Genomic DNA, 27,999 nt, shown 5'->3' on the forward strand with positions numbered 1-27,999 from the left:
GCAGGTCACCAAGGAGTTCTGCGTCCATATAGAGGAACAAGCAAGTTCTGTTATAAGGTCACAGGGACTCTTAGGTGACCTGCAACATCCTTTCAATGTGCAGCATTGGTCATTTTAATCTTTATAAAATACATGGTTACAGTCTCATCTCCTATCTCATGACAGAAATATATATATATATATATATATAGTAGTGTCCATGTAGTTATGGTTAAGTTGCTGTTTCCATAGGAAGAGCACTTTTTGGGCGGCTTATAACTTCGCTCTCCCTGGACGGATCCTCACCAAACTTTGCAAAAAAAGTATTTGGGTCACTCTGAATTCTTTTGCAAAGTTTGGTGAGGATTCGTCCGGGGGGCAAAGTTATAGGGGGTCCCAAAACTTTTTTTTTCCCCATAGACCGAATGGGAAAATAATTTTGCTCGTGTCTACAGCCCAGACCGCTGGACGGATTTTCACCAAATTTGGACCAGGAGCAGCGGCATGGTCCCGAAAGTGTGTTTTTGCAAATTTGGTGAAAATCCGTCCAGTCGTTTTTTTTTAAATGACCAAAAAGTAGGTCAAAAAAATTTGTGATATCTGTGTTCGGTCAGCGGATGGACTTCCCTGTTCGCTCCGCGGACAGTGTCCTGATTGGCCAATCGGCTTGCGTGATGTTCGCGGACATGCAACGTGTTTGCTGATTGGACGGTGTGGAGCGTGAAGCGCGTCAGATTTTCGGTAGCGCCTGCCATCTTGGATTCGCGGTCAGCGCGGTGAAACATTGTTCAAAATTTGTATTTGTATTTTTGTATTGTATTGTGTTTGGGGAGGGTGGGAGTGTATGAGATAGGATAAAAGTTGTGTTTATTATGTGTTAGATGTTCTTTTGGTGTTCGATTTGTCTGCGGACATCACCAAAAGAACATCTAACACAGTCTTCATCAGCCAGGTGGCGCGGGCAGGAGCCCCCACCTTCAGCTCTTCATCAGCCAGGTGGCGCGGGCAGGAGCCCCCACCTTCTACAGGCCAGCTCATCAGAGCTGCAGCACCGTGCTACGAGGCACGTAGAGGATCGCAGTGCAGCCAGGCCCCCACGAGCCCCCACCTGCACCTTGTGCTGCCCCCCCCTCCCAGAGGAACTTTTCACCCCCCTACCAGCCACCCCTTACCTAGAAGCGGCCCGGGTTGCGCTCCAGCAACACGCCGATTCGGAAAAAATAAAAAAAAATAAATAAAAACCAAAACAAAATGTCGGGCGCGATGCGGCGCCAGAGCGAGGCTCGGCATCCTGGTTGCTAAGCAACCGTGCTTCTTAGCACTCAACATCCGCCGGCAGGCGGAAGAGCCGGCCACACTCAAAGGCCACTCTAAGGCCCTGTTTGCCCCTCTGCACCCAGTCTTCATCAGCCAGGTGGCGCGGGCAGGAGCCCCCACCTTCAGCTCTTCATCAGCCAGGTGGCGCGGGCAGGAGCCCCCACCTTCTACAGGCCAGCTCATCAGAGCTGCAGCACCGTGCTACGAGGCACGTAGAGGATCGCAGTGCAGCCAGGCCCCCACGAGCCCCCACCTGCACCTTGTGCTGCCCCCCCTCCCAGAGGAACTTTTCACCCCCCTACCAGCCACCCCTTACCTAGAAGCGGCCCGGGTTGCGCTCCAGCAACACGCCGATTCGGAAAAAATAAAAAAAAAATAAAAACCAAAACAAAATGTCGGGCGCGATGCGGCGCCAGAGCGAGGCTCGGCATCCTGGTTGCTAAGCAACCGTGCTTCTTAGCACTCAACATCCGCCGGCAGGCGGAAGAGCCGGCCACACTCAAAGGCCACTCTAAGGCCCTGTTTGCCCCTCTGCACCCAGTCTTCATCAGCCAGGTGGCGCGGGCAGGAGCCCCCACCTTCAGCTCTTCATCAGCCAGGTGGCGCGGGCAGGAGCCCCCACCTTCTACAGGCCAGCTCATCAGAGCTGCAGCACCGTGCTACGAGGCACGTAGAGGATCGCAGTGCAGCCAGGCCCCCACGAGCCCCCACCTGCACCTTGTGCTGCCCCCCCTCCCAGAGGAACTTTTCACCCCCCTACCAGCCACCCCTTACCTAGAAGCGGCCCGGGTTGCGCTCCAGCAACACGCCGATTCGGAAAAAAGAAAAAAAATAAATAAATAAAAACCAAAACAAAATGTCGGGCGCGATACGGCGCCAGAGCGAGGCTCGGCATCCTGGTTGCTAAGCAACCGTGCTTCTTAGCACTCAACATCCGCCGGCAGGCGGAAGAGCCGGCCACACTCAAAGGCCACTCTAAGGCCCTGTTTGCCCCTGTTCGCCGCTAACGGTGCGTGGCGAGTTCCCCTACTATACACTCACGACCCTCTGATGCCCCATGACAACACATGGGCTTACACCGGGGAACGCAGCGGCTGAACAGGAGTTCACGACACGGCAGAAGCAGCGGACCTGGCTAGGAAACCCTCCGGGATCAAACACCTGGTAAGCGCGGCCACATTGCGCTACTTTTAACTCTGTTTTTGTGTTGGTCAGCCAGCCTCGAATTTGCTTCACTTGGTATAAAGGCACACAAGTGCTCCGAGTTGCCCCATAAAGGCCTAGGCAACGTGCACATGCATGCGCCTTATACTTGCCTGTAACAATCAAGGCCCGTCAGCCTCTGTATCACTCTCATGCTCATTGCCTTACTCTGCACCCACCTTGCCACCCTCTTGCCCTCCACATCCAGCCTCGTACTCAAATACTTTGACGCACTCCAGCCAACATACAACCCTATTGTATTTGAGTTGTGTTGTGCCCTATGGTCGCCCCCATACTACATTTGAACTGTGTTGTGCCCTATGGTCGCCCCCAGACTACATTTGAACTGTGTTGTGCTTTATGGTCGCCCCAGACCACATCTGAACTGTGTTGTGCCCTATGGTCGCCCCAGACCACATTTGAACTGTGTTGTGCCCTATGGTCGCCCCAGACTACATTTGAACTATGTTGTGCCCTATGGTCGCCCCAGACTACATTTGAACTGTGTTGTGCCTTATGGTCGCCCTAGACCATATCTGAACTGTGTTGTGCCCTATGGTCGCCCCAGACTACATCTGAACTGTGTTGTGCCTTATGGTCGCCCTAGACCACATTTGATCTGTGTTGTGCCCCATGGTCGCCCCAGACCACATCTGAACTGTGTTGTGCCCTATGGTCGCCCCAGATCACATTTGAACTGTGTTGTGTCCTATGGTCGCCCCAGACTACATTTGAACTGTGTTGTGCCCTATGGTCGCCCCAGACTACATTTGAACTGTGTTGTGCCTTATGGTCGCCCCAGACCATATCTGAACTGTGTTGTGCCCTATGGTCGCCCCAGACTACATCTGAACTGTGTTGTGCCTTATGGTCGCCCTAGACCATATTTGATCTGTGTTGTGCCCTATGGTCGCCCCAGACTACATTTGAACTGTGTTGTGCCTTATGGTCGCCCCAGACCACATTTGATCTGTGTTGTGCACTATGGTCGCCCCAGACCACACTCGAACTGTGTTGTGCCTTATGGTCGCCCCAGACCATATCTAAACTGTGTTGTGCCCTATGTGTTGTGCCCTATGGTCGCCCCAGACTACATTTGAACTGTGTTGTGCCTTATGGTCGCCCCAGACCATATCTGAACTGTGTTGTGCCCTATGGTCGCCCCAGACTACATTTGAACTGTGTTGTGCCTTATGGTCGCCCCAGACCACATTTGAACTGTGTTGTGCACTATGGTCGCCCCAGACCACATTTGAACTGTGTTATGCCCTATGGTCGCCCCAGACCACACTCGAACTGTGTTGTGCCTTATGGTCGCCCCCAGACCACAGTGCACTTAGCCTGTCCCTGACGGCATTTAACCTGTCTCTGATTGCATCTAGCCTACATATGATTGCTCCGTCTAGCCTAGAGGTACCCGACTCTTGCAAACCAACTGCTCGAGCCTAAAACCAGGCCACAATGATACTAACCTTTATTTACCTGTCAGCCTTTTGGACCACAATGCCTAAAGTAAACTACTATCCGAGGCCCACACTACAGGGCTTACCGCCTGTGGATTAAGGACTCTTAACATCCCCCCTAGAACCCAGCCATCAACTTTCACACTCACTTATTACCCACCAATCACTAACATACCTTCCCTGTGACATTGCAAATAGAAACGCAAAACTACGTTCAAGACTACCTAAAATTTACGAACCATTAGCTAGACTCAATACCTCTTGCAATAGAAGTAACGCTAACATCCGAAACACTCCTCCTGTAAAAATTGACCTCCATCGCAACAACCGCCTAAATAAGCAGCCCAACGCTAATAATAGCATACCAAAAAAGAAAAGTAATGCCACCCAGGCCACAGCAAAGCCGAACATCCAACTGAAGTGCGCCCTTATTAATGCCAGATCACTAATAGCACAATCTACCGAAATTGCGGATCTCATTCAAATAGGAGACTATGACATCTTCGCCATAACAGAAACTTGGCTGCACCAATCTGCAGGACCTGCCCTAATGCTTGCCTTACCCCATAATTACACCATACTTAGAGAAGACAGAGTCAACTCTCGAGGAGGTGGCCTAGCTATTATTGCTAAAAATAATCTCACCCTAAAAATTGAATCAAGTTCAACGACTAACTCCTGCGAATCATTAACTGCTAAACTCCTCGCATCTCCCTCTCAAACTATTACTATTCACCTTATCTATAGACCACCAGGCCCTATTGGCACATTCGAGGAGGACATTTCCACAATCCTCTCAAACAACCTAAAAACTTCATCCCAAGCTATCCTTCTGGGAGACCTAAACCTAGGCTACAATGACCCTAAAGACCTGCAAGCAACTAATATCACTAATGTCATCTCAGAACTAGGCTTCTCCCAAAAAATCCTACAACCCACACACGAAAAAGGCCGTATACTTGACTGGGTTGCTGACTATAACTGCAATACAACGATTGTCGATATCACCTCACAAATCTGGACTGATCATGCACTGATAACTTTCCTCCTAAATGTTAACCTGGCCCTACCTATTGAAAATGCTCTGGCTCCCCCCTTGCCAACCAGAAACAAAAAACTTATAACTACAGAAAAACTGCTACCACTCATCCTCCCCAGATTAAACTCTCTACCTGACTTATTGGACACCTCATCACTAGTAAATGAATTCAACTCTTCCATGGCTACAGCTCTAGATACTATTGCCCCACTGAAATTGAGAAAGAGCAAGCCCAGAGCCCACCTAAACACCTGGTTTACTCCTCACCTCAAATCTCTAAGACTTGAAAAACGTAAATGCGAATCTGCTTGGCGACTAACCCCAACAGAGACAAATAAAATTACACTCATCAATGCCTCCAAGATTTACAAAAATGAAATAAAGAAAGCAAAAAGAGATAATTTCAACAACAGAATACTGCAGGCCAAATTTGGAACGAAAGAACTATTCCTTATACTAAAGGAACTAGAAAACCCTATTCCTGTCCAAGATAACTGTGACAAAAATAAAATATGGTGCTCGAACATCCAAAAAGCACTAAATGACAAAATTGCCATACTCCAAACAAAAATTGAGACAAAGAAACAGAATATTCCACCCTCAACTAACCCAAGAGGCAAACCACCAATCAGCACTAAACTAGACCATAAATTTAACTTCTCGAAAGTAACTATACTCGAAACTGAAAAGATAATACTTTCACTCAAGCCATCCAATTGCCGAGGCGACCTATGCCCAGCCCAACTAATAAAGGACGCGGCCAGAGACCTCTCCCCATTCATCTCTAAGCTTATTAATGCCTCCTTTGCTTCAGGCACTATACCAGATAACCTCAAGCAATCCTGGGTCCTCCCCCTCCTAAAAAAACAAACACTGGACCCGTCCATCCCGACTAACTACAGGCCTATCACAACGGTACCCTTCCTGTTAAAAATCCTTGACAGGGTAGCCTACCTGCAGATCCAAAAACATCTGGAGCTGCACCACCTTTTAGGCACAAGACAATCAGGCTTCAGACCCCAGCACAGAACTGAAACCGCGCTCATCGATCTTAAAACTCAGGTTGATGAGCTGAGAGACTCTGGAAAGATGGCCCTACTCCTCTTACTGGACCTCTCTGCAGCCTTCGACCTAGTGGATCATGATGTGCTCTGCACCCACCTAGAAACAGCTGCCCATTTCTCCACACATGCCATCGCATGGATCAAATCATTCCTAACCGGTAGAACTATGAGAGTCTTCTCTACTTCTGCTGCTGCTGACCCTGTATCCATCACATGTGGAGTCCCACAAGGTTCTTGTGTCTCCCCCACTATGTAAAACATCTTCACGAAGCCCTTGTTCGATGATCTAGATGATCTGGGTGTTACCTACACTAACTATGCGGATGACACTCAGATTCTCATACCACTTTCAGGGGATTATGAACAAGATTTGGCATTGGTGAACAAGACCTATCTCATCATTCAGGCATGGATGGCCACCCACGGGCTATGCCTGAATGATGACAAAACGGGACTTAGCGCAATGGCATCCAGCACCGCATATACCTGCAAGCTGATTAGAGCCGCAAAACCATACCTATCCACTGCCAATTGCCTAACCCTTGCTCGAGCATTAGTGCTGTCGAAATTGGACTATTGCAACGCACTATACTTAGGGGCCAATAAACATACGTTGCAAAAGATTCAAACACTACAGAACAATGCTCTTAGAGCTGCCTTAGGAATTCCAAGAAGGGAGCATATCTCAGAGGCTAGAAGACAATCCAACTGGCTCTCCACAGCGGACAAAATCAAACTCAAGACAGCTTCTCTAACTTTCAAAAGTATCAACCATCTAGCACCCAAATACCTAGCTGCTAAATTCAACAGAAAAATCTCCACTAGACCCACCAGAGAAGTATACTCCAACCAGTTAGTGATACCCCCATTTAAACTAAGTACGGCCGGAGGAAACAGCTTCCCGGTCAAAGCTGCCCAGCTTTGGAACTCCCTCCCGCCCGGCCTGAGATCTACCCAATCCTACGCTCTCTTCAGATCTAACTGTATCAACTGGATCAAAGAAAATGACCGATAGTCCCGCCCTACACTAACATAACTACTGTCCTACAGACGTACTATGCACATAATTATATACTCTCTATCTTCCTACTGCATATTTCCTGTACATATTATGTTATATGTTTATTTTATGCACAATGTATATTCTCCCTACTGTCCTGCATTATGTAATTTCTACGATGTATAACCACCACTTGTAAGCATGCGTAACCTGTAAAGTTTAAAGTATCCTTGAACAACGCGCCCGGTTACCCTCGGGTTTGGTGCGCGCTATAAATAATAAACAAACAAACAAACAAACAGGTATTCTGAAATGTTTTAAATAAACTGAATGAGGGTGTTCTGAGGACTCAATATGTGTCAGTTTTGTTCACAAGCAAACTGAAACTGCTCTAAGAACACTTGCAGTGTCCTGAAATGTTCGCAAATAAACAAAATGGGGGTGTTCTGAGGACGCTGACTGTATTGTTCGTTGTCAAGTTGAATATGTTCTAAGAACACTTGCAGTGTCCTGAATTGTTCGCAAATACACAAAATGGGGGTGTTCTGAAGACATTGTCAAACACTTGCTGTGTCCTGAAATGTTCGCAAATAAACAAAAACAAAATGGGGGTGTCCTGAGGACGCTGTTCGTATTGTTCTCTGTCAAGTTGAATGTGTTCTATGAACACTCGTGATGTCCTGAAATGTTCACAAATAAACAAAATGGGGGTGATCTGAGGACGCTGTCCATATTGTTCTCTGTCAAGTTGAATCTGTTCTAAGAACACTCGCAGTGTCCTGAAATGTTCACAAATAAACAAAATGGGGGTGATCTGAGGACGCTGTCCATATTGTTCTCTGTCAAGTTGAATGTGTTCTTAGAACACTCATGGTGTCCTGTAATGTTCGCAAATAACGAAATGGGGATGTTCTGAGGACACTGTCCGTATTGTTCATTGTCAAGTTGAATGTGTTCTAAGAACACTCGCGGTGTCCTGAAATGTTCGCAAATAAACAAGATGGTGGTGTTCTGAAGACACTTCTAAGAACACTTGCGGTGTCCGGGGAATGTTCGTAGGGGGTGTCCTGAGGACGCTGTCCGTATTGTTCTCTGTCAAGTTGAATGTGTTCTAAGAACACTCGCGGTGTCTGGGGAATGTTCGTCAGGGGGTGTCCTTAGGACGCTGTCCGTATTGTTCTCTGTCAATTTGAATGTGTTCTAAGAACACTTGCAGTGTCCTGAAATGTTCGCAAATAAAACAAATTGGGGGTGTTCTAAAGACGTTTCTAAGAACACTCCCGGTGTCCTGGATAGTTCGTAGGGGGTGTCCTGAAGGCGTAGTCCATATTGTTCGCTGGCAAGTTGAATGTGTTCTAAGAACACTTGCAGTGTCCTGAAATGTTCGCAAATAAACAAAATGGTGGTGTACTGAGGACGCTGTCCGTATTGTTCTCTGTCAAGTTGAATGTGTTCTAAGAACACTCGCGGTTTCCTGAAATTTTCGCAAATAAACAAAATGTGGGTGTTCTGAAGAAGTTTCTAAGAACACTCCCGGTGTCCTGGAATGTTCATAGGGGGTGTCCTGAAGGTGTAGTCCGTATTGTTTGCTGGCAAGTTGAATGTGTTCTAAGAACACTTGCAGTGTCCTGAAATGTTCGCAAATAAAGAAAATGGGTGTATCCTGAGGACGCTGTCCGTATTGTTCTCTGTCAAGTTGAATGTGTTCTTAGAACACTCGCGATGTCCTGAAATGTTCACAAATAAACAAAATGGGGGTGATCTGAGGACGCTGTCCGTAATGTTCGCAAATAAACAAAATGGGGGTGTTCTGAAGATGTTTCTAAGAACACTTGCGGTGTTTGGAATGTTCGTAGGGGGTGTCCTGAAGGCGTAGTCCGTATTGTTCGCTGGCAAGTTGAATGTGTTCTAAGAACACTCGCAGTGTCCTGGAATGTTTGCAAATAAACAAAGTGGGGGTGTCCTGTGGACGCTGTCCGTATTGTTCTCTGTCAAGTTGAATGTGTTCTTAGAACACTCATGGTGTCCTGAAATGTTTGCAAATAAACAAAATGGGGGTGTTTTGAGGACACTGTCCGTATTGTTCGTTGTCAAGTTGAATGTGTTCTAAGAACACTCGCAGTGTCCTGAAATGTTCGTAAATAAACAAAATGGGGGTGTTCTGAAGACGTTTCTAAGAACACTCGCGGTGTCCTGGAATGTTCGTAGGGGGTGTCCTGAAGGCATAGTCCGTATTGTTTGCTGGCAAGTTGAATGTGTTCTAAGAACTATCGCGTTGTTCTGAAATGTTCGTAGGGGGTACCTGAAAACGCTGTCCATATTGTTCACTGGCAAGATGAAAGTGTTCTAAGAACACTCATAATGTCTGCGGACATTAAATTTTCCATAGACCATAGTTGAAATGTTTGACTCTATGGATGTGATATGCTGCGGTGGTTGTTGCCAGGGCATAGAAGACTCTATTCCCTGGCAACAACCACCGCAGCATATCACATTCATATTTGCTTATAACTTTGGGTGAAAAACAAATGTATAAGGAACAAAGGTATTAGATACTATGGATGTGATATGCTGCTATGGTCCTCCTTATTGTATACTTACTGTTTTGTCTAGTAACGGGAGTCCATGTTTTTCTTGTTAATTTCTGTGATAAAAGAAAATAGCATGTTAGTATTAGTATTTTGTAAGGACTTATTACATTCTATAATCAACATACTTTTTTTTTGGACCCTCATATTTAGTAGAGTACAAATCAGAGTACTGTGCAATTTGCTCAGTTTCTGTATTTGTTGCTAAAATCATTGGGTCTGTGGGAGAAAAAAAATCCATGTTGGATTAAAAGAAAACAGTTTATTTGTTTGTTTGTTTTCAGTGTTCACTTGCTTCTGGCTAATGCTTTATACTTTGGCTTGTTGCATTTTTTTGGAGCAGTAACATATTATTTATTTGTTTTGATATTATAACATTTTGGAGCAGTTAGATACCAATTGGCGTATTCTGTCTATTTTTTTGATATATTTTAGTGGTATTGATTTATCTATTTGGATATTGTTAAATTTTGGACAGTTAGATACCAATTGGCGTATTCTAACTGTGTATTGTTTGGTCTAATTTAGTGGTATTCATTTATCTGATTAGTTGTTGTAAAATCTTTGAGCAGTTAGATAGCTTTTGGAGTATTCTAACAGTTTATATTTTTTTTACCACAAGTTTACTTAGGGTTTAAATACAGTTTATCTATCAAATTTTGGTTTTAAGAACATCAAATAAGCGTTTGTAAGATTTCCTGGTAATCTCCGCTTTAGAGTAATGGTATTATCATTACATTCAAACCATCCACATTTCTTTTTTATATATGCAGTGTAGTGCCCTGAATTGGTTGTGGCTCCTGCGTGGTAGATTATACCTATTGTTGTGAAGGTTTTCTTACCAAGTGATATTTGACCATGTGTGAATCCAGTCAGCTTGCAGTTGTTTTTGGTACCATCTGCATTGTAACGTAGAAGCATTAGTATTATGTATTTACTATGTGTTTGTATTACTAACGTGGATCGATTATCTGAATTGCAGGTAGAGCATAATCTACCATGGTTTGCATTTTGTACAAGTCGCTGAAATGGAATGAATTCACAATTTGGTATTTATATATATATGAAGCGTTCATTGGGGATTTCTTCTTGTGTCACATTGTTGCAGAGAGTGCATGTATGTTTCCACATGTATGAAATCTGAAAGATTTCATTTATAGGTATGTTTTTGTTTTCTAGTACTTGTAGTAAGTACATTAGAAATTCTTGTCGATCTTCCTGTGAGTTTATAGTGAATTTCACCATTCCAGCACATTAGTCCAATTGTTGTCTTATTCCATGAACAGTATACGTGTTGCCAGGATTGTTTGCTGCATTTCTGTGAAGTACTAACATTTGCAAAAACAATGACTGTGTAAGTAAATGTTGTCAACAATTGGTGGTAATTGAAATAGAATATTCATTGCTACATTTGTGTAGCAACTTACACCAACTATATTTGAGAATTTAAATGGACCAGGTAGTTCTGTATCTAACTGCTTTTTTTGGAGTTTGTCTTCCTTCTTTAAAGAAGTACCTGGTTTACTTTCCCTAATTGATTCTTTTTTGCTTGTGGTACTTGGTGAAGTATTAGTTTCTTTTACTCTCTTTGGAGGATTTGCAGTGACATCCTGTTGCATTTCTGTTTGATTTATTTTTCTTTTATAATGTTTTACTTTTTGTGGAACAGAATATGTGTTTAGGTGGGGGGGTGTATAGTGAGCGAAATCTATTGTATTCTAAAATGCAAGGAATGTCAGCGTTTATTTTACTTGCATCAAAGTTCATTAGAAATAGACCGTCAAGTGTACGTAAGCGTGATAGAGCTACATAGCTCATGCCTTCTTTAAAGACTGTGTTACCAATATCTATCATTGCTTTGTCTAGGGTAAGACCTTGTGATTTATGAATCGTGACTACGTATGCAAGAGTTAGAGAAAATTGTTCTCTGCGTACATACATATCTTTGAAGAGAAGGAATCTAGCTGCTGAGCGTCCTATCCTTTTTACTTCTGAAAGTTTGTCAAAGAGTATATTGACAAACTGAATTTTGTTGTCGCGTGGGTATGTTTGAAAGCCAACAACTGTACCCAGTGCTCCATTAACTAGTCCTTGGTCCACGTCAAGGTTACGTTTAAGCATTACTCTGCAATTTAAGGATGATTTTAATATCTTTTTTAAGCCTGCTGTGTTTGAGATTGATTTTTCTAAACTATTTAGTCTTGTTGTGGCTTGGTCACACATGGGTAGTGTCATACCATGTGCATCTAGTTTGTCTGTGGCGCTAATTTCCATGATTGGTTGCATTTCTTTACTTAACATTATTTCATTGAATTTGAAACAGCTTGCAAGAGTTGGCATTAAGGCCATACAATTGACATTTTTGTGGGCTAATTGTTCCATAACATCTGTAGCACATGCATTATCACCATAAAGTGCATGAATGTGCCTGGTTTTCAATATGGCTTCTGCTTCTCTAGAAAGTATACCAACTCTGATACTTTTTAAGATGTTGGCATAAGTGAGATCTGCAGATTGCTGCATGTTTTCTGTTAATTCTCTGTATTGGAAATCTTGCCAAAGGTTGACATTTCCAATGCTGCCAACAGTTTTACGGCAGAGTTTGTGTCCTAATGTTTTAAAAATAGGCTCACCTTTCACTGGTGTTAATTGAAGCAGATCTCCAAAAACAATAATGTGTTTTCCTGCAAAGAGCTCTTCATAGTCTGTTTTGAGTACTTCTTGTAATATGAGGTGAATCAAAGTACCATTTTGCACTTGTTGCAGGTGACACGGTTCGCACGAGCCTTAGTACCATTCCCATGAATGGTAAACAACCGCCACACCCAAGAATCACGCTGCGGGCGGCTAGTAGGGATTTCCTCTTCCTCATTCTCGTCATCCTCTTCTTCCTCCTCTGTATCCTCACTGCTGTTCCCCTCTTCAGGCCCTTGGGGAAATGGTGGTGGTGGAGGGGGTGGTGGTTCTGAGGCAGATGTAGCACCATGTGGTAATAGTCGAGCCATGGATGTCATAGGCTTGGAGATGGAAATCTCAAAATCTGCAAAGTATGCAGCAAAATGCAGTGTGCTCTGTGCAATAGTCAGAAACACAATGAGAATGCGCTCTAGGGCGTGGTCTTATATAGGGGTGCTTGTGCGCGGGACGCGGACAGGCGCGCCGTCCGCAAGACAGATCGAACATCAAAAAAGGTTCAAAAAGTCACAAAAACTATGTGGAAATTTAGGATTAGTATGTGGGATTTGTGGTATGGTGATTTTGTAATGAGAAATATTGTGGATTACCTGGAAATGTACTTTTAAACTGTTCGGGGACACGAACAGTGTCCGCATTTAGAGCACAAGATGAGCGTGGGCGCGATCACATGATTGTTTCGTGAGCATGTTCGCTAAGGTAGCGGTTGTCCGCAGGACACCCAATGTACGGACATGCGTGTTGATGTTCTACGGACAGTGTTCGGGTCCTGAACTAATTAAAAGTGCATCACATGTAAAACAAACAGTTACGGACAGCCGTTTGTTCGTAGCACAGTTTAACTTATTTGCTAACAATACGGACAGACATAGCGTTTCAAGCACACCTCCATTTTCGTTTATTTACGAACAATTCAGGACACCACAAGTGTTCTTAGAACAGTTTCTGCTTGCTAGCGAACACTACGAACAGGCATAGTGTTCTTAAGGACACCTCCATTTTTGTTTATTTACGAACATTTCAGGACACTACGAGTGTTCTTAGAACATTTTCAACTTGCATGAGAACATTACGGACAGATGTAGTGTCCTCAGGACAGTTATATTTCCGTTTCTTTACAAACATTTCCGAACAACCGCGCTGTCCGTGGACACCTAAATTGGTTTCATCACAAAGAACTGAAAGTAATTACAACAGAATATAAGAAAAGTAACTTTATTTAATATGTATATATATAATTATGACTGGGAAGGTGGGGCAGAAACGGAAACAAAAACAGGAGAATTAGGGATTTCTAGATAACTGGGATCTGGTGAAGAAGGGAAGGAAAGCTCATCGAAACGCTTTGGTCCATAGACAGGGTTTGGGGTTAACTGAGTGGGATAGGGTGAGGGGGGACAAGTGCAGGTTGGACAATGGTGTGCTGTTGGTGGTTTCACATGATTTTCCACAAAGTTTTTCAAATCCATAAAATTTACCATAAGGTCGTCCATTTTTTGATTAATCTGTTGTAGAGTGATATCCTCTGATTGTTGTTGTGAGATGCTTGGAATTTTTGTATGGTCTGTAATAAAAAAAATGTATATGTTAAATGTATACAAAATAATATTTATCAATTGGTTTACATAGTAAAGTGTGTACCATTAGGTGGACTATCTTCTAACATTTCCTCTCGTGGGAAATGCTCCTCTAGCCAGTCCAGAGTACTACACATTTCTGTGAGAAAACAAAAAACGAATGTTTTTTTTTTATAATATAGAAAGGTTATAAATATATGAGTAAAAAGAAGTGCACTTACTATGTCTGGTGAGATATTTAATCAGTAGTCTATACGTCTGGTCTTGCTGTTGGTTGTGGAGCGTCTGTGAGGTAATTATGGTGGAAGCCACTTTATCTTCTTTTGGTATATTCCATTTTAAACCATATTGTATTTAAGTGAATGGTTAGTGTGTTACATATATGGGTTACATTATTTAAGTATTACTACATATACTTTGTATGTGTGCTGTTTTGTGTATTTGTTAAATGTTCCTATGTTATGATATAACTATGACACATAGACCCCCAGAGTTTTTAGGTGGTGGTACTGTCGTCCGAACATGTCTGCGGACCGTCAAATTCAGTAGAAAGGGTTCAGTATGTTCCGTATTATATGTATATAAAGTCAAAGTTATTATTGTTAAGTTGTGCTACTAAAAAACTATGAAATTCAGTGAAAAAACTTTGTTACAGGGATGTTATGGTTAAGTTGCACTACGAGAAACCTATGAAATTCAGTAAAAAATTGTTGTTAAAGGGATGTTAAGGTTCAAAGTAAAACCGAAAAACCCCTGAAATTCGGCAGTTATGGTAAGATAAGCAACCATAACTCGCGCCACCGTGCACTGCTAACACTAACACCCAGGACATCAAAGATGGCATCACTAATATCATTGATGACATCACTGATGACATCACAAGTTGCATTTACTTTTCATGAAAACTCTGTACAAGGGATTCTTATAATGCTGACCAAAAACTGTCAAGGATCATTGGGATGAATATTATGAGCTAATTAGTGCATTAAGCAATGCATTGATATAAATAGCATTTTGTTATGAAGTTCTATAGAGTATACTAAGCTACTCATGCAGAAACATAGGCAGTGTGTGCAGCATACATGATGAAGGTGCAACATTCATAATCTTGTCATGTTAGTGAAATGATAACTGCTTTCTTATTAGAGTTTTGCGTATTGTGAAACATGTAATAAGTAGATAATAAAACCCACTTAATACATAATTATTACAGACAAAACACAAAGAGACAACAACACATACAAATATGAGAATATACAGGGATAGTGAAGTAAACAAAAAAGCAGAAGTAGTAGCAGAAAGAGTTCATAACCTGATTGTCTTTATGCAGAGAAACTATTGCTCTGTTTCAAAGCTGCTACTTACCATATGTATGTGTATCACATGATGTGACTGCACCCAAAGGAAAGGAGAGTGAGTACAATGTATACAAATATGAGCATATACAGGGAAGGTAGAGTAATAAAAATAAAACTATGAGAAAGTGCTGATAACCGTAATGATTATCTTCATGCACAGAACGGATTGCTCTCTTTCAAGCCTGTGTCTTCCGCTATGTATATGTTTCATATGATGTGACTTGACCCTAAGTCTACAAATATAGTACCTTTTCAATTTTTACTTCCTGACTGTTACTGAAGAAAACTATGCGGCCTAGATATGTCAGTAAAGGGAAAAAAGGGAGACCCAGACATGTGATGTCATCAGTGATGTAATCAATGACATTTGTGATGTCATCTTTGATGTCCTGGGTGTTAGTGTTAGCAGTGCACGGTGGCACGAGTTATGGTTGCTTATCTTACCATAACTGCCGAATTTCAGGGGGTTTTCGGTTTTACTTTGAACCATAACGTCCCTTTAACAAAGTTTTTTTCACTGAATTTCATAGGTTTTTAGTAGCGCAACTTAACCATAACGTCCCTTTAACAAAGTTTTTTGACGGAATTTCATAGGTTTTTCATAGCGCAACTTAACCATAATGTCCCTTTAACAAAGATTTCACTGAATTTCATAGGTTTTTAGTAGCACAACTTAACCATAATATCCCAAACTTCATATACACGTAGTGATTTGTATGTCCGCGGACTACCGCCATGTCCGCGGACGTATCGAGAATCTGAGCGTGGTGAATGTAAATTTAAATAGTGTGCCCCCTTACCCCTTTGAAGTTGGCTCTGAAAAGAGCCGTTTTTTTTGTTTTTTTAAAGATGCTTGACAGACACCTGTTATTTTGTATTTTTTTTCTTGTTTTTTTTTTCTTACTTTACTCCTAAAATCTTCACATAACCTTCTCCAAAGCAACCCTTACATTCCAAAATAGAAAGGCATTTCCCGTAAAAGATAAAGAGATGCCATCTTCGTTAAAATTAGCAGTATTACTGGCATCAATATTCTCATTATTACAGAAGAACATACCAGCTCTAAGCATGAAGGCACACATGCCTCGGTTGATGACACACCAAGCAATGTTTTGCTGAGGACAAAAAACTGAACTATTGTCCCATATTGCCCTAGGTAGTAACCCAGAAAAAATTACTTTCGCATTTGGAAGGATCTTCATTACGGCTTGAACCAAGCATTCCAAATCAGCCAACAAAGTAGGGGCACTGACGTTGCCCAAATGGAAAGCACCATAGTTCAAAACTACCACATGCGGACTGTTCATCGTGGCCATATCCTCACAAACTTGTACAATTCCCTGTACATTGCAATCAGACACAGTGCTCCACACCACCTCCACTCCTTTCACATCAAAGTTCTTTTCAACATGCCTGCATCGAGCGTACTGTTGTAAACCATGCACAAACATATCTCCAAGCACCAACACCCTGACTTTCTCTACTTCTGCCATCTTCACCACACACAGTCTCTTTCAACACAAATCCACAACCTCGACATCTGATTGGCTAATCCGTACAGTCTTCTTTCCATGTTGGATTTGCTGGAAAACCCCGGATGTAGCACGCCCTGTCCACGGACAGCCGCAGTGTCCGCGGACAGCGTAACTCTTCGACACCCCTTCTACCATTTTCACTTTACTCTCTGTGCCATTCCCTCATTGCATACAGCTAAGAAGTCACACAATACGAAGAACGTCCTCAGAACACCCCCATTTTGTTTATTTTCGAACATTTCACGACAATTATCATTTCATTATTCAACATATTAACATTACAAATATTATACTTTTATCTTGTACGCTGCACACAATGCTATGTTTCTCCATTAGTAGCTAGGTATACTAGATAGAACCCCATAATACAATGCTGTTTATATCAATGCATCGTTCAAAGCACTAATTACAGTATGATATTTATTGCAATCATCCTTGACACTTTTTTCGCAACATTATAATAAAAATCCCTAGTACACAAATTTCATGAAAAGTAAATGCACATGTGATGTCATCAGTGATGTCATCAATGACATTTGCGATGTCATCTTTGATTTCCTGGGTGTTAGTCTTAGCAGTGCACAGTGGTGGCGCGAGTTATGGTTGCTTAGCTTACCATAACTGGCGAATTTCAGGGGTTTTTCAGCTTTACTTGGAACCATAACGTCCCTTAAACAAACTTTTTTTTTATTAGCACGCAAACAATATACAAAGATGTAGTGTAACCAGCAAGTTCTCACAGATGGCTTTACACAGAATGTTGCAAAGTAAGCATTTATGCTCGTTCACAGTGAAGGTCAGCTGCTTCCATTTTTTTCTCGCGGCCCGGAGAGGCCCACGACTCCCAGTATAAGGTTCTATTTTTTTTTTACCTTGACAGACAGCGATTGTGCTGGAAGACTTCTTTTGAAGAAGTGTAGCAAGAATGTAAGACACGATAAAGATGAAATTTCTGAAACGAAAACACTTTTGTATATTATATCACTTTGAGAAAGATCGTTGGCACACGCAGAGTCGTATTTTGGGACTGCACTACACTTGGACAATGGAAAATGCAATTATTATGTAAGTAACCCTTTAGATTATTTTATACCGGAATATAATAACAATAGCGTGGCATTAAAGCCCTGTCAAGTTGTACTTGTTCGTTCAATGTGGCATATTGTTTTCTACCGCGCACTATCACCGCCGAATTGATCCCCTGTTGTTTAGAGGGCTCTGAAAAAGGCAGACGACACAGGATGTGTTAATAGAAATAATTTAACCAGTCTGTAGCCGGTCAAGTGCTCTACTCGCTGTGCCACTTCACTGTAGCCGGTCAAGTGGCACAGCGAGTAGAGCGCTCGCTTTAACATCCATCCACAGCTTGCTAGCGCAGGTTCGAATCCTGGCACGGCCAAACTCAGCCTTTCATCCTTCCGTGGTCGATAAATGAGCACCACACACCATGGGTAATAATAAGCATCGCTGAGATACCTGACTGTTCCTAGTGCTATATAAATGCGAAAATATTATTATTTTATTATTAACATACTCCGTTGCAATATCTTCGCTAGCAAATAGTTTCACGCCCTAATAAATAAATGAATATTTTTAATAAAGATCGGCTGGTGAGACAAATTTATGTTTTTTAAAACAGGTACGTTGCCCCATTTTGCCAATGTCACGATTTTCAGACTCCAGCAGATGGATTGTTCAACTGCCAGGTGCAGCTCCATGTAAGCAACTTCATGACCCTCACCATTTTATGGGACAATCGCCAAGGTCAATATGTCCTTACGCAGTACTAGCGGCTAGAAGCAACATACCAACCATTATGGTGGTCTAATGCCTCGTTGTTGGAGCAACCTTCCGATTATCAGTGCGACCATTTACTGCTTTTATCATAAACCAACAGCCTATCTACTGCAAAGGAACAGCGCGTGGCTCAAAATAAACTTTTGCTGATCGACAGCAGAGACAATTGCAAATCGCTGAATATTCACTAAACATTTCATGTGAAATAAATGTACTTTATGAAATGTACAATCCTACTGTTTACTTTTAAACCACAGTTTCATATTCCAAATTGTGGCGCACTGTGTTCTAAGGTGATCTAACACCCTCTGTACCGGAAAGGAACATTGCGTGGCTCAACATGAACTTTTGCGGATCGACAACAAAGACAAATGCAAATCTCTGAATATTCTCTAAACATTTGATGTCAAATTAATGTACTTTACAAAATTTACAATCTTGCTGTTTGCTTTTAAATCACAGTTTCATATTCCGAATTGGGGCGCGCTGTGTTGTGACATAATGTGTGTTGTCTTCCGGGTTCTGTGTAAAGTCGCGTAGGACTGGAGACGACTGGGCGCGTTTGATGACGCACCCTGTAACGTCACGGAGAGAGGCGGGGAATATGAATGCTTTCATAATGTCAGGCTTAGGGGCGGGAGATATGATTTAGTGTCGCAAAAGTAAGTCAGCCAGGTCAATAGCGCCAGTCATAGGATTATCACATAATGTTGGCGCACACCAGCCTGATTTATCGTTTCTTTAGTGGACAAAAATTCGGGTGAGGCCCATAGGAAATTGTATTATCAGCGGACAAAAGGAGGGTTCGTAGAACACTTTCAACCTGATAACGAACAATACAAACAACGTTCTCAGAACACCCCCATTTTGTGTAATTTCAACCATTTCGGGACACCGCGAGTGTTCTTAGAACACATTCAACTTGACAAATTACAATACGGACAACGTCCTCAGGACACCCCCAGATTGTGTATTTACAAACATTTAAATACACCACAAGTGTTTTTAGCTCAATTTTACCTTCCTTGCGAACAAAAAGGACACATACTGGGTCCTCTGAACACCCCACCGTTTAGTTTATTTACAAAATTTCAGAACAGCCGTGTTCTCTGCGGACAAATCGAACACAACAAAAGCGTATAGCACATAAAAAACAAAACATTGAACTTATCTCATACTCCCCCACCCTCCCCAAACATTCTTACACACCAACACACTCCACTAAATACACTTTTTAATCCAAGGTTCACCGCGCCGTCCGCCGTCGACGGCGAATACAAGATGGCGGGCACCACAGAAAATCTGACGCGCTCCACGCCCCACGCCGTCCAATCAGCGAACACGTTGCATGTCCGCGGACATGACGCAAGGCCATGGGCCAATCGGGGTGCTGTCCGCGGAGCGAACAGGGAAGTCCGTCCGCGAAGCGAACACAGATATCACTAATTTTTTTGCCTTACATTTTGGTCATCTTTAAAAGAACTACTGGACGGATTTACACCAAATTTACAAAAGCACACTTTTGGACCAAGCCACCGCTCCTGCCACACATTTGGTGTAAATCCGTCCAGCGGTTCGGGCTGTAGCCGTGCGCAAATTTTTTTCCCATTATGTCTATAGGAAAAAACAAAAGTTTTGGGACTCACCCTATAAATTTGCCCTCCCTGGGCCAAACCTCTCCAAACTTTGCAGAAAAATTCAGACTGGGCCATATACTTTTTTTTGCAAAGTTTGGTGAGGATTCGTCCAGAGTGAACGAAGTTATAAGCCACCCACAAAGTGTGCTTCCTATGGAAACACCAACTTAACCATAACTACATGGATGCTACCGCGTCCATGTAATATATATATATATATATATATATATTATAGTATCTTGCAGAAAAGCCCTTTGTAGCAAGTACATATAGCCAGGTGGGCTGCACTCCTAGAGCAGCCAGAGAATGAAGTGTTCTTCGGCGAGTTCAAGAAAGCAGCACCAAACAGCACTATTATAGTATAGTGATGTCATTTGTATTGCAGGGATGATCCTGTAACAAGAATATTAAGTGCAGCTTTTTATAATGATATTGCATGCTTCAATGTGTCAATAAGGTAATGCCCCCGGGGCTGTACCGCGGCTCCTGCGGGGGACGATGGAACCCTCCAGTCGTGTGGAGGCTCTGAGCGGGGATGGCCACGCTCCGAGTCTCCACACGCCTGAGCGGGGATGGCCCCGCTCCGAGTATCCACACGCATGGAGGCTTCCATCATTCTCCGCCGAAGACCAAGGGATAGAAGGTAAGTGGGGTGGGGAGGGCAGGGAGGCGGGAGGTGGGAGGGAAAAAAAAGTATTACCTGAGTCCCCGGCGGGGGTCAAAGGCAGCCTCCAGCCACGGGGAGGCTCGGAGTGGGGATTGCCCCGTTTCGAGCCTCATTGGTTGAGGGGCTGCCACACCCCTCGCCCCTCGCCGGGAACAGAGTACCCAGCACGAACAGTGTACATGGGAATACCGCGTGGTATGGCTTGGAAAAGAGCCAATCAACACGTTGGATTCTCGGTGCACTGCACATGACGGATACTAATGTATTTTAATGGTCCTAAGTGAAGTAGTCGTTTAAAAAAAAGACTGCAAAAATATCAATTTAGAAAGACCGCCCCGTGGCTGCACAAAGCAGTCTTTCTAAAATGAACGGTCATGCCCCTGTTACGCACGAGTGCGTGCAGAGGCTGACAGGCACTCCAGGTCACAGATGCAGCGTCGGGGGAGATGAGGTATGTTTGTGTGTGCGTGTGTTAGGCGTTTGTGTTAAATTGGGGATAGGGGAAGTCTTGGATGGGGTGGAGTGTGGTGGGGGATGAGGGAGGGAGTTTGGGGGGTGAAACCCCCCTGATTACGGGTTAATCCCACCAGAGGGGAGCAGGTGTTTGGTTTGATTGGGGGTGAGGAAATGTGGTTTTTTCACTTTTTTATAGGTGCCTAAAATCGGGAACTAAAATTCGGTCTTTTAGTTATGCTAAAAAATCAAAAATATCACTTAGAACCATTTTAACTATATGGCACACACACACCAAACTGAATTTCATGTAGGGGGCCTTAACATGAAGCCTATTGATTGTGTTATTGCACAAATCAATACAACTTTTTTTTTATGCAACGCTAAATGAAATTGTACCTAAAATAGCACAGTCAATATTAGAAAACGTGAGCTGTGCTTTTTATAGCATGTACTCAGTCCACTGAACCAGCCTTATACAGAAATAAAAGCTAACTGCTGCTAACAGAGGCTTAAGATCCAATCAGAATGAGACAGGAAGGAGTGATGTCCCACATTCTCTGCCCCTGGTTAAATCACAGCGAACAAACAAACACACACAACTGAACCATACATTTAAATATCAGACAATGTTACATCAAGCACCAGCAAAAGTGTTGCAGTTGAAAACCTGTGTTGTCAATGAAGTACGTATGTGTCAACAGATCAACAAAATGCCTGGCCATCAGCCTTGGGCAGGTGCCTGCAGGATGGAGGTGGTGCGTACAAAAACAAAGAAAAAGAAAATAGGATTCTCATTATAAAGATATCTTTATTGAAAACATTACATTGCATAATCATTGTATATGTATATAAAATCTTTGCAACAATTTCATCCAAACAACTACCACTCATACAGTCAAATGCTCTCCATACACATAATCAATAATGCACTATGCACCAATGAAAGCATTGATCAAAATAGCCAAAAAAAGAGTGAATCTAAATAACTCACAAAATGTGTTAACACAACAAATTAACACATCTCAAAAGTATAAAAATGGGTACACATGAACACAGGTTGTCTGAATGCACACTCGGTTGCGTGGCTCAACGCCCAACATAACATGTCATGTTTCTGTTCTTATGTCAGGAAATGTAGAACATTCATCAGAGGCTAAAAATCTGTATTCAAATGATGCATGAAATGTAGAAAGCTGTGGTTGAATAATATCTCAATTTGCAAGAAAATTCAAACAAGTGCAATTTACGATTGTTCTTTTTAAGGTATATTTCAGAAACCTCACCAAACCGATTTAAAAATACCTTGTTACATCAGGCGGGGGGTATTGCATTCATGTACATGCTATGCACAATGAGATTCATTGAAACTGCATCTGCAAAAAAGCAGAACAAATACTCAATCCTTCCACATCTCCAGGTGACCAACACTGTACACAACCTCCAAAATTAAAATGTACAACTACAACACTTACTAATTCCTTGTGTGTTGGGGGAAACAGCAGTTTTAAAAGGATCCTGTAAAGTTGTGCAGGACGCAACACAGTGAATGTTAAAAAATAAAATAAACCATCACTGGTTAAGGCAACTACAAAGACAACGCTAGTCAACAACTGGCACCCTCAGATTTAAACATACATCTTGTTAATGCAATTAGAAAGCAGAAGCTCATCAAATACGAGCAATCTCAGCTTTAAACATGCACCCTACAGTCAATACCTTCCTTCATTAACTTAATGCTTCCATGTCTCTTTCTGCCCTGGACACGAACAGTGTCAGTTTACAACTTCTCGGGATCTCCGGGCGTCTAACGAACCCCAAGCTAATGTAGCCTTTTTCAGTTTCTAAACTTGCAAAAGCGAGTGACACACCAGCACTTATTTGACGGCCATCTAAGACCAACCTATGTCTCATGTTGACCCTGGCTGAAAAGCCTATCCTGCATATAGGTGGCTATGCCCCACAAAAATGGCCACATGAACAAATGGCCAAATTTGAGCAATAAAATAAAATAAAATATCCTATTAGCAATCGATAAATGAAACCTTTTTCAGTTTCTACACTCACAAGGGCTAATGGCCAACAGACCATTCTTTAGCAACCATCTTGGATCATCCTGTGTCTCGTATTAATCAAGGCTATTTTACCTGCCCTATATTCCAGCAGTAATGTCCCACCAGAACCAACACAAAACAAAAGCCAGTTTTGAACAAATTGAAAGGTAACGGCTACTACTCAGCGAGCACTGAATGCACATGTGCAAAAGTGACCTTGGCCCCAAAACCCTATTGACAAACTATGAGAAGGCCAAATGAACTTGTGCTTACATAGGAGCCTTCATAGAGTCTTAGCTATTTTTATTAGGGTGTATGAAATTACTCCCCCCATACAAAAAGGCAAAAAACGAGACAAGCCACAGACTAGAGGCACTCTGTAAGAAATATGGACCACCAAATTCAGAAACCAATACCGTTTTAATACCAACCTCCTAGGAGCTGCCCTCTCAGTTTGTATCATGCCACCACCCCATGAAGGACTTTGGTGTGACTATCCATAAGAAAAATCAATTAATGCTCTACTTATATTATTGTATTTTCTATCTCCTTTTAACTGTCACCAGAATTCTCTCTTTCAGACAAATTCTCTGTTCACCGATCCACATCTTAATTGTATGAACAGTTTTTTCCAATATATATATATATACACACACACACATAAGGGGCACCTTATTTGATCTAAATAGTCTTGGCTGTTAGATTTCAGACACTGCAAGCACTGCACAGATGGTGTCCCTTGATGGATGGAAAACCCCAAATTTGTGGTAGGGATTGCATGGTGGTGTTTTTTCTTTTTTTACTATTCATTCAGTTCTTGCTCACTGTGTCTCGAATGGACACACTTCTTTTGTAGGCAAAAATTGGTCTCTGGTCTAAGGTGCCTTCTTTATGAAAAATTCTCCAATATTTACAAATTATATTTTTAATACACCATCAAATCGGTGAACGTGGTCACACACACTAATTGTGCTACAGCCTGTTCTTTTTTCTGTGTTGTACCAAAGCTTCTGTTATTGTTGCAGCCCTTTTGGCTGATTAGGGCACCAATTGTTTGCAGTACCTCTTTGTAAACAATGTATCAGTCAAAGTGGAAGTGGAAGACTCCATTTCAAATGATTCCTTAGTGCTATTATTCCTTTTTAGCAGTAAAAATTTGCCAAAGGGAAGGTTGTCACAGAGATGTTTCACGTGATGGCTGAAGTAGTATGTTTTTGTCAGCGCCTTTATTGAACGGTTTAATTGAAAGGTGACTATTGTTATGATAGATGGTAACATCCCAAAAGTTAAGTTGACTATTACTGAAACTGCGGGCAAACTTCAGGAATCTATTTTGTTTATTATTCCACTCAATGAATGCTTCTGCACTGGTGTCTTTCCACATAATTATAATGTCACCAATGTAACATCCCCATATGGCGCTGTTATTGCCAAATGGATTAGTCTCAGACTATTTGATTGATTTCTCAAAACCTGTGATGTATAAATTAGCCAAACTGGAGGCCAATGTGGCCCCCATCATTGTTTCCTCCATCCTTTGGAAAAACACCTCCATTAATTCAAAATAGTTTCATTTAAGAGCCAATTTCACACACAATAGTAAAAATGATTTGGGGACAAAAATCACCATCAATTCAATTCTACAGCACCTCTTCCACACCTCTAAAGTAGCAGGCTGAGGGATCTTCGTATACAGTGACACAATATCTAACACAAACAGCAGATGTTCCTGTGGATCAAATTCTAAATTTTAAAAGAGTGTTATTGCATGGTCAGTATCCTTAATGTAAGACGTCATGTTTTTGACCAACAGATTGATGTAATGATCAGCAAATTTAGAAAGTGTTCCCAGGACAGAATCAATGCCCAATACAATCAAACATCCAGGGGGTTGTTTTACATTTTTATAGATTTCAACCACTTTTTGTACCTTAATTGAAATGGTAGTTTTCAAATTATCAGTGGTGTCATCCTCTAGTTGTTTTTAGCTATTGTTTTCTGCTAATTGTCAATGGTATTCCGTGATATAATCCTTAGAATTTTGGATAACAATTGCACCACCCTTGTCCGCACTCTTTATTATAATCTCAGGGTGAATGGCCAGGCTTTCTCAATTTGACTCAAATTACAAAGTGTGCTGCTGGGTCTGTTCTAATGTGCCCACCTCCTCCAGTACTTTTTTTTTCTCAAAGACTTAAGATTATGGAGAGAATGAATGAAAGTGTGGTACAAACCTGGACGGCTTCCTCCACACCATCGGATTATGACTAGTATGCATCTTCAATGCCAAAAATCTCTTGAATATGCAGTTTTCTCATGAATACTTTGAACTGAATCCTAAATTCAAATGGGTCATGTCCCTTATTGGGACCAAATCCTAAACCTTTACTGAGGTCACTTACTTTGATGTTAGAAAGAGAATAACTTCTAATATTGACTAAGAGTGAGTCCCGCTCTAAGTCTGCCTAAGTTCCAGATTCCAATCACCTTGGTTTTAGGGCTGTTGTAAAAAAGGCTTGTTTCCTTTGCCATGCACTACTATTAGAGGTACCCTTGGTGGCTACATCGGCCTCACTGCTGTCCTCACTCATACTGTAGGACCTGTCAAAAAAACTATTTTTTGTTGATTGTTTAATTGTCTATGGCCCAAAATCTTTGTGATAGCCTTCTTGGGTATAAGGAAAAAACCTTATCATGCTCGAACGTACTCGTATCCTTATGTAGTCGTTTAATTCTGTCTGCCGTGGTAAACTGTTTACATTCTCTGATCTCCTGCTGCATTTCTTACAACCTTTTTATGCATGTCTCAAGTGAGGAGATTTTCTTCATTTTTTCTTCTAATTTGCCAAGGTACATTTCTATCTTTTGGGCAACTTCCTTTGCATTATCAATGATCAAGATGAGCCAATCCTGACTGCATTTATTGGCTACATAGCTCCATTGAAACAAACTTCTCATTATCTTGAAAAAGACGTGGCTTATTTCTAACTATGAAACCTTGCAGTAGCACTTTCTTTTTTAAATATTCAAACATGATAGTACAGTTCAGTTCAGTTCTTAAGTTGAATAACTTAATCCCAATCATTGAGTTCCAGTATGTTGTTTAGTGCATCATTACTATCAAGAATGGACACTGAGGACATAAGCATAAGCATCTATAATACTGCTGTGATGAGTGCTGTGATATCAGACAATGAAAGCTGAGAGTGGCACACATACACGGATTCACAACAAACTATGGGGTTGTAACGTGACCCATAAAGGATGCCTATGCCTTACAGTGCTATGTTGATCTGTTGTACATTGTGCCAGAGCAGCACCATCAGAATTTGGGAGTTTCATGGAGAGATTTGGAAATACATTAGCACATATAACAATTATTTATACGTAAATAAATAAATAAAAAAAGTGCTGCAAAAAATTGAAAAGAATCCAAAAATGAAAATCTGGGCATTTATTAATATTTCCAATTTTATTTTCCAGAACAGAAAGCACAGAGGAATATGACGATGATTATGTCAGTGTAAATAAAACTTGGGTTCTGGCCCCAAAGGCAACCCATGAAACAGATGCCACACAGATCCTGAACTCATTGCTGAAGAACTACGACAACAAGTTGAGGCCAGACATTGGCAGTAAGTTCATTTGTGTCACTGTTTTCTCAAATGTTCTGCATTTGCCTCCTCCGTCATTGGCTATTATACTAGAGACCCTGTGGAGAGGATAACTTGTTTTTTAATAGCTGTAGGATTAAAAAAAGGTCACGATCGTCCCCCAGTGCCTTCTCAAAATGACACAACTCATCCAAGAAAAAAGATTATTTTGTTGTTATGTTGAAATGATTTGCAGCAGTGTTACCGGTCTCCTTAAAATGGGATATTATTGTAGTGTTCATTTCAGGCATAGGTGTTTTTGGACAATCTTGAAACAGTGACTTAGGTTAGTGTTTTGCTTTCTGAAATTAAAATAATTGGTTTACTTTAATTGGAATTGCATTTGCAAGATGTTTTCTTTTTTCGTTTCACGTTCCAGTATTTCACTGAATTGACTTTTCTCATAATTAGGCATTCATCAGTGTTTGCCTGTTTAAAAAAAATAAACCAATCAGAACATGTTCCCGGGAAGCCCTTGAAGGGGCATTTTCTGCAGGTATTAAACTGAGAGTTTGATGAGGCTGTGTACTCAACTAATTAACTGCCAGATGATTAAGAATTCAGATAGTTTGATCTCTTGATATGATGAACAGATTGAATTTGCATTGGAATCCACACTACCACAGAAGTAAATGAGTCTGTGTTTTATGTTTTAATCTATAACCTTGCAAAACCACCCCAGGCACTGTTGGGTATTTTGTGGAGATTTGGGGCCTGACGGTATTTTATTACCGCCGAAAAATAACTTAGCAATAATCACTCCTTGTATTCAGATTGGGCCATGTGCAAGAATAATACAGTGGACATGCATTATTTCAGCACCCAGACATGCCTGTTTGTTATGCGTGGTTGGTATGTGTGGTTGGTGGTATTTTGGTGAGCATAATTCCCTTGTTTTATTTGTGGCCCCAATGTCCAGAA

At 41.9% G+C, this 27,999-nt stretch overlaps 1 protein-coding gene across 1 annotated transcript in view; it reads left to right on the plus strand.

Annotated features, from left to right (window-relative positions):
• LOC138481142 (gamma-aminobutyric acid receptor subunit gamma-4) overlaps positions 1-27,999 on the plus strand; it is a 2,457,252-nt gene that overhangs the window by 392,519 nt on the left and 2,036,734 nt on the right. The window contains exon 2 of the mRNA XM_069613069.1: positions 26,909-27,060. Coding sequence (XP_069469170.1) covers positions 26,909-27,060 — 152 coding nt within the window. The remainder of the gene's footprint in view (positions 1-26,908; positions 27,061-27,999) is intronic.

Source organism: Ambystoma mexicanum, chromosome 5p, assembly GCF_040938575.1.
Source record: "Ambystoma mexicanum isolate Mex_15411 chromosome 5p, UKY_AmexF1_1, whole genome shotgun sequence".
Taxonomy (NCBI): Eukaryota; Metazoa; Chordata; class Amphibia; order Caudata; family Ambystomatidae; genus Ambystoma; species Ambystoma mexicanum.